General features: G+C 30.3%; 1 protein-coding gene across 1 annotated transcript; it reads right to left on the reverse strand.

Moving 5' to 3' along the window:
* Positions 1-1,429: 1,429 nt before the first annotated feature.
* Positions 1,430-5,565, reverse strand: LOC106366128 (pyrophosphate--fructose 6-phosphate 1-phosphotransferase subunit beta 2). Its single transcript, XM_013805687.3, has 16 exons — positions 5,259-5,565; positions 4,987-5,151; positions 4,776-4,897; positions 3,873-3,926; positions 3,656-3,762; positions 3,463-3,568; positions 3,299-3,362; positions 3,127-3,215; positions 2,911-3,042; positions 2,644-2,814; positions 2,435-2,550; positions 2,218-2,329; positions 2,036-2,120; positions 1,920-1,964; positions 1,782-1,850; positions 1,430-1,703 (listed from the first exon to the last, which is right to left on the reverse strand). Exons 1-16 carry the CDS (start codon positions 5,449-5,451, stop codon positions 1,627-1,629), a joined length of 1,707 nt encoding a protein of 568 aa, XP_013661141.2. The 5' UTR covers positions 5,452-5,565; the 3' UTR covers positions 1,430-1,626.
* Positions 5,566-8,310: the final 2,745 nt, after the last annotated feature.

Below are 8,310 nucleotides of genomic sequence, written 5' to 3' on the forward strand. Positions count from 1 at the left end.
TGATGTTATATTTTGTCATTAATACATCCCTTCAAGTGATTCTTTGGCAATTTTTGAGCAGTATTTGGGCAATAATCTGTGGACACATTTTCTGGGATAATAAATGGGTTGGATGGGGTATAATTAGGTCTATGTATCTATGACATTTTCAGCAATAAACTTGAGTGTATCATATCAGATATGTCTAATTTGTTTTAGCTTTTTAACTCCATGTAAAATAATCAGAATTTGAGAATCTAACATATCAACTCCACATAAAGCAAGACATGTGAAATTTGGTAGATTTGTTACAAATGCCAGCAATGTGGTTTCAACAACCTCTTCCAAAACAATTTCATCTAGATTATGACTATTGTATTAAAAAGAAAGCAGCTTTATGTAACGTAAAATTTTCTTACTTGTGAAACTGCACTTTGTGAATAATTAATTAAATATAAGAGTTGATGTTAATTTAAGCTTACGAATTCTTGACTATGAATGTAGAGAATAAGATCTTTAGTTGTGATAAGCATAGAAAAATTGAGTATAATGAGAAATGTTAGTTCTTTTTTGTTTAATAAGAGATGTTAGTTTGTGCAATATGTATTAGTTTATGCAATGCGTAATATGTTATTTATTTTCTAAGGATTTCAGAATGTTTTGCTAGGTTCTTTTGTTTATGAGTCACACTTTCAAACCTATCTTTCACTTATCTTTGATTGTTTTCTTACAAGAAAAAAAGAAAAAAAAAACACAAATATCAGAGAGTTGATATATATAGTTTTATGCATTTCTCATATTTTCCCTTCATTTTTATCTTCACTTTGCATCATTCAGCATCGTAAATAAGCACTTTAGTCTAACATCTTGTATTGCCATCATTTTAGAATACTAGAAAAGCAGAGAAATGGTAGATGCACCTGAGATATGACTTGGTAGGCTGAGGAAGAAGAGAAGAATAAGTGGTAGCATGTTTACAAACCGCTAGAGACAACCGGTACTCATCATAGCAATAGCACCTGATGCAGGTAACCTAAAGGGGAAACTGGTATCCAATGAGAAGCCACATGTCTTTGTGTTTCAAAATCCAAAGTTCCAAGAAAGTCATGTCTTTGATGACGTTCCGGTGAATCCAAGCAATCCAAACCAATTCAAGTTTATCTGAAGTCTGAACTTACTAAACCTTTCTTTAGTAGCAAATGAGTCCATCATATGCCTATTCAAGTTTCTATCACAACACACGGCTTACAATACAATGATCACCTGCTGGTTTACTTGACTCAAAGGCACAACATTCTTACTAAAAACGTTTTACAACAGAGTGAGTGAATCTGACAGTAGCAAAAATTCTTCAGGCTTGTGCTCCGAGTTCGAGCAGTAAAGTGTGATTTATCAGTCATGTTTTTGATGACGTTCTGGTGAATCCAAGTAAATCCAAACCGATTTAAGCTTTATGTGACATTTACGAAACTTTTATTTAGTAGCACATGAGTCCATCATATGCCTATTCAAAATTCCATCACAACACACGACTTACAAGCTACAACACAATGATCACCTGCTGGTTTACTTGACTCACAAGTCACAACATTCTTACTACAAAGTTTTTTACAACAGAGTGAGTGAATCTGACAGTAACAAAAATTGTCAGGCTTGAGCACCAAGTTCAAGCAGTAAAGTGTGATTTATCGCATCAGATCCCGGTCCCTTAAACTGAATCGGACCTGGAGAATAAGATAAAAAATGAAGACTTAAAAACAATTACTACTTTAAGCAGAGTCATGATGAATATGTGAACAAACCAGGACTAATGTATCTATTCTTCAAAGCCCATTCTTCACGCTGTGACGCAAATTTCTTAAACGGTGCGCCTGAATATTGACCAGAAGTGTGAGATAGAGCAAACGAGTACGATAAAGTTTTGAGCTAAAAGACTTCACCTTCAAGCTCAACCATAGCTTTCTTGATAACAGGCTTGAATTTACCTGCAACATAAAAAAATAATGTTATAGCAAAAAGAACTATCGAAGATTTCAAAAAAAAAATTGAAAACTACCATGTCTTCTCTCAACATCCATCAATGAAGTTAGCGGTGTACCACCAACTGTCCATTTCTCCACAGGAGCAGCCAAGTTCCCAACCTGCAAAAGAAAAACACAAATGATAAATGTAAGTAATCTTGAAATAGTGAAACATTCTATGTTTATTTTCAAGAAAGGATGAAAAGTTTTTTTTAACCGATGAAATCAATCCAGTCTTCCCACTCTGGAGAAGTGATCCAGCACCGTAACCCAATGCGTAACAATAAGTTGCATCGAAATTTGTAGGGAGTCCACATCTTCCCTCATACCTAAAACACATGACAATAACAGAAGTTGAGGCTAATTAGTATCTAATCTATATGTTTTATGCTAATTAGTAACTAATATAATATGTTATAGGGTAAGTAATATACCCAAAGAAGTGTGATTTCCCCATGAACTCGCGTTTATATGAACCATCCTTCTTCTTTTTCTCTAACTCTGTTTCAACCATTTGAATCAGCATTTTCTCTGTCTCTATTTTAGCCACCTGATTAACATACATATGCAACATAAACCGGTTTTGAGTTTGGATTTTCATCGGTTTTTTTTTGCTAAACCGGGTGGTCCCAAAAAAACAGACCTGGACATTCCCATGCGGATCTCTCTCAAGCATCAGTTGTTCCTGAATTGTTTGAGGAAGAAACTCAAAAAGCTTTAGAGTCTCCTCTTTAAGATTCTTCTTCCATTGTCCTTCTTCATCGACGTTTCCTTGGGCTAAGATTTCGTTCAGTTCTGAAATAAGCTCTTGGACCTAGAAAATATAAACGGAAGTTGAAGAACAGAAACATTGAGAAAAGAAAGATGTAAGAATCATTTTAGTAGAGAATCTAAAGGATTTATTGGATACCTCAGGGATAAAGTCAATTAGACCTTCAGGAACAAGAATGACACCGTAGTTATAACCATTTTCAGCGCGTTTACAGATCACATCAACAATGTAATCCGTAACGTTTTTCAACGTTAGCTTCTTCTCCGAAACCTGCATATAGTTTATAGTTCTCAAACCAATACTTAGCAAACTGAAAGTGTGGATAAAAAGCTTGAGTAGAAACGCAAGAGTTACCTCTTCACCAATAATGGTAATGTTTGGATGGGTTTGCAAAGCGCATTCAAGTGTAATATGAGAAGCAGCACGGCCCATGAGACGTACAACTGTATGTGCAAATTAACAGATGAAATAAAATTGTGGTTTATATCAAAGATATTCAATTTTGCTAAGGGCCAAATAAACTTACAGTGGTAGTATTTTCCAGTGGAACGTGCATCGATCATAACATTTCCAATCATTTCCGAGTATATCTGCATGAATATAATATGATACAAAGCCATTAATAAGTTTTTACTAGGAAAAGACATTACTAAGTGATGCTTCTTTGAGATCCATGTTAAATTTACTTACCTTGCAAGCAGTATCAAACCCGAAACTGGTGGGGACTTCTTTGCTCTTTAAATCACCATCGATTGTTTTGGGACACCCAATAACCCTAGTTTTCATGTTTTTACCTCTGGAAACCGAATAAGAAAGTTACCAATCAACTAGTGAGAAAGCTCGTACTCACTTATCTAATGGTCACTCTTTGGAATAAATGTACCTGAAGTATTCAGCGAGGAGACAAGCATTAGTATTGGAGTCATCGCCACCAATAACCACCAGACCATCTAAGTCCATCTTTGTTACAGTATCTTCAGCTTGCTTAAACTGCAATGTGTAGGAAACCGATATGCTATTGCTAGCTAATTCTATCGATGAAAGCGCCACCAAAAATTTTAGATCTTGAGAAGCTTCAAGGAGAAAAGAAACTTGTTTACCTGCTCTGGAGTTTCGATCTTGTCTCTTCCACTGCATATCATATCAAACCCACCCTGCCAAAAGGCACACACCCATAAATTATCAATAATAATAAAAAACGCAGAAACAACTCTTTAATTCATATGAGCTTCTATTTACTACTCTTCATTATCAATTTGACTTCTCTAACAAACCATTCTTCAAGACATCTTAACATGTTGAACTGAAAGTGTCCAATCAGGTTTAAATCAATTCAAACCAAGCCAAACCAAACCAGTTCCATACTTAAATAACCGAACTGAAGAGACAAAAACCCATTTGGTTCTTTTCTCCATATCCGAATAAACCAAAACAAAACCGAGCTGAAGACAAATAAACCGATTAAATCTCTTTGAAAATAATTTAACAAAAATAAACCGAATCATGGTCGTTACTATACCAATGAACCTAGACATAAAACATCCATAACCAAAACCACACTGAACCGAAAAGAAAGTAAACCAGTAAAATCTTAAAAGAGTGTTTTAACAATTCTTCTTTTGACTTGACCCAACGCAACCAAATTGTTCATTTTAACCCAACAAATTGTATTGTTTTTGTGTATTACATTACAGACTAGATTCTTCCAATAGATTTCATTCAGCGAATAAAACAAAGATCTAATTATTGTATATACAGTACATAGTACGTAAAATTAAAGCAAGAAGTCATCACTCTCTCTCACTCTTTTCTTTCGATAAGATGGTCGGTAAAACTCTAATAATGTTCCCAAAAAAAAAACAATTCCTTTAAAATCAAAAAGCCGCACGATTGTCGGTTTGCATTTGGTTTCTATATCCTCATGAACCGAGAAAAATAAACAAAAAGCTCAATGAGTTATTTTTTTCCACTTCTGTTAACAAGAAGCCACATTAACTATATACCTGGTTTCTATAAGGATACACAAAATCAGAAGTGAGCTCAACATATTTCCCTTTCATGATTCCAGCTGGACCACCACGAAAACCAAACAGTGTGCTCCCTTTCGCATGTTCCTGTAAATAATCTAACCAAACCAATAACAACACAAACACTTCAAAACCACAACAGTTATAACCTTTTGGTTCGATGAAAATAAAAAGAAAATGTCCTAACCGAAAATTCCGCAAATAACATTGTGTCCTCCAGGTGCTTGTCCACCAGACAAAACCACACCAACTTTAAGCTTTTGGTCCGACAGAACTGCATCATTAGATTGGTCTGAAACCAATAAAGCCGATGGTTGTCCATACAGATTTGGAAATAATTTCGCAATCTCCTCTGCAACAAACCAATCATCAAAATCAAATTGGAAGAGACATAATCCGGTTTACTCCAGCGGATCCGGTTTAGTAAGAGTAATTAAGACAGTAGGAAGATCAATTGACCTGAATTTCCAGCGGCGGAGCTCGGAGGACCATCGACGATCTTAAAGGGACTTTTAAAAACGGAAGGAAGAGGGAGCGCGTGATCGATACGACTCACTTGGACTTCACTGTAAACAGAAGGCACACGGCTCGCAGGAGGATTGATCGAGATCCCGGCGATGTTTTCTCCAGTTAAGTCATACGGTGACGCCATGGGTAGTGGTTGTTCCTAAGAGGTGGTCTCACGAATGTCAGATAAGTGTCCGGTAATGTTTGGATAAGTTTCTCAAAATAAGGTAAAATGAATTACAATGTCCGAATATTCCGATATGCCAAAGTGTGATCATAATTGCTTAACTATGGTTTTCAAAAAAGGAAAAATAAAGTTTTACTAAAAGATATTTTCTAATTATCTTTGTTATAGTAAGTAGATTTTGACCGGCATTTTAAAAATACGGACATCTTTATTTGTCAAAAATATATTAAGTACACATATAAAATGTATATGTTTTATATAATTTTATCTTTCAATATGCATAATATATATATATATGTCTTTGAACACATAAATAGAAAATTTATATTTATGTAATTGTATTTTAATTGTTTTGATTATTTATTTTGATTTATATTGTATTTTCTATTTATCTTTCAACTAGCACTTAACGTATTCATTATTTTTAACTGAATTATTTAATTAGATGAAATCAATATTTTATATCTATTTTAAACATGTGGTTTTATCGATGAACCCGATGAGTCGGAAATAAAAATATCTAGATGTAATAAAAACTAATAATTAAAATTTTCTTAGAATATCAAAAAACCGTGGATCTGATACTATGCCACCAAAAGAAAATTGTGATAAAAAAAAAAACTAAAACTATTTAGATGTAATTTCAAAATTAATTTTAAAATAATCATTTTAATTATTTATTATCTTATTTTTTATCATGATTACTAATTTATTATAAAATTTAATTAAAACTGAATGGAAAAATACTCATATTTAATTGTATTTTATAAATAAAACATGTATTTATATTTTATATTATATTTTCTAATATATCTTGTGTTTTATTATATGTATATATTAAATATTATTATTATTTTGTTTATGGATCAACTACAATCGATTCAATAAACTGTGAATCTAAGAAGTAATTCGGTTTAAAGTATCAATTGAATTTAAAATATAAGATGAAATTAGTTTGTTCAGTTTTTACAGTGTTTAAAATATCATAATTTAGTATTAATTTGAGATTTATTATCTTAGAAATTTAACTTAACTATATGTCACGGTGTGAAAGATTTTCCACTATTTATAATCTGTTTTGCATTATTAAAATTTTAATTCTATAGTCCAATAATGCCGAAATATAAATGATGTGGGTCACACAAAGAGATATATGCAATATTTATATGGAATTTTGATGGGTAATTAGTTAGATAGTATCCATAAATATTTTTAAAATAATTAATGTTGTTATTCATGAATATAAAAATGGCATGGCATTGTAAATTTTAAGAAAACTAAAGGCAGAATCCCTCATGGAATTCTTCTTGCAATTTTCAATATTTTGATAACCTCTTAAGAAACAATGCAACCTTTCGATATTTTGATAACCTTTTAAAAAATCAATCCAACCTTTAAAATGAAAAGATACAATCTTTTAATATTTTGGTAACCTTTTAAGAATCAGTTGAACTTTAAAAAAAAAGACACAAGCTTTAACATTAATTATAATATCTATAAAAACACATAACCTTTCAACATTAATTCTTTGAAATTAATTGAGATTGCTTTCATTTGAAATGATACTTATATGAAAAGTCACCATTTTTCATTTTAAATAGTCACAACTTTTAAAACGAACACATAAATGTTCAACTTAATTGGAATTCATAATCTTTGAAATTAATTGGAACTAGATGATTTTTCCGTGCGCATGCACGAATATAAATATTTCTAAAGTAAATATACTATAATAATTGATTGCTATTTACTTTTAATTTCAAATTAATTTATAACTTGTATGCATCATTTATATTAATAATATTATATTACTTTAATTATACATATGATTTTATATATGTTATATATAATCGGTTTTATTGTTTTTATAGTCGATTTAGTTATCATTTGGGATTGGATTTCATCTCTGAATTCAACTGTAATATTTTTATTCTATATATTAAAATTTTGATTAATTTCTTATTTGCATTTAGGTAGTTGTTGTCTTAGATATGTAAATATATTTGATGAAGATTATGTATAACTTAAGATATATTATGCTTAGAATAAATTAAAAAATAAACTAAAATGTCTGATTATAAATTACATAAATTAATATAACGATAATATTCTAAAGTCTCATGCATATATATAAATTTTACAAAAGAACTAAATTGTAGCAGTTGGTTAATATTTTATTTTCATTTTTAATATGTTTTGAGTTGTCCTATGATTTATATTTATAAAAATAGATTACTATTTTGATAAAATTATATATTCTTATGGTAGTTAAATCTATGATTTTAGATATAAGTTGGATTAGTCGAATCACTCATGTTGTGAATATATTGAGTTACATATATTCTTTCAAATTTAAAATGAAGTATAATTATTTCTATTATAATTAAATGAAATCAAATTAATTTTATTTATCGTTTAAATGTGCATATATTTTCATAATATTTATCAAATTATATGTTGATGTTTTTTAGAAAATAAAGCGATGATCATTATGAAGTTACATGTATAAGAAACTGATCATTTTTGGAAACTCATGAACACATATCAATATTTACAATAATTAAAATATTTTATAAATTCTAAATAACTTTATGCCTTTGATATTTTGATTATGGTTCTATTAAGTTCCACAAAAAAAATTAAAGCAAATTTAATATTAAGAAAACAAATAACTTTAATAATTACAAAATATAATGTAACTACCTCATTAAACTATTTTGTAACTATTTGATCAAATGATGTTTATTTTTAATTTTTTTAATATCTCTTAAAGTAAGAAGTAAACATAAATGTGATTTTATTTGAAAATAATATTAT

The sequence above is a fragment of the Brassica napus genome, chromosome A9, assembly GCF_020379485.1.
Source record: "Brassica napus cultivar Da-Ae chromosome A9, Da-Ae, whole genome shotgun sequence".
NCBI classification, from domain to species: domain Eukaryota; kingdom Viridiplantae; phylum Streptophyta; class Magnoliopsida; order Brassicales; family Brassicaceae; genus Brassica; species Brassica napus.

Bases quoted from the DNA above. Each gene is read 5' to 3' on its own strand.
- LOC106366128 (XM_013805687.3), bottom strand. From the start codon at position 5,451: ATGGCGTCACCGTATGACTTAACTGGAGAAAACATCGCCGGGATCTCG. The intron at 3,927-4,775 runs GTATATAGTTAA...GCCTTTTGGCAG, and splicing joins TGTATCCTTATAGAAACCAG to GGTGGGTTTGATATGATATG. The intron at 1,851-1,919 runs GTGAAGTCTTTT...GTCAATATTCAG, and splicing joins AGCTATGGTTGAGCTTGAAG to GCGCACCGTTTAAGAAATTT.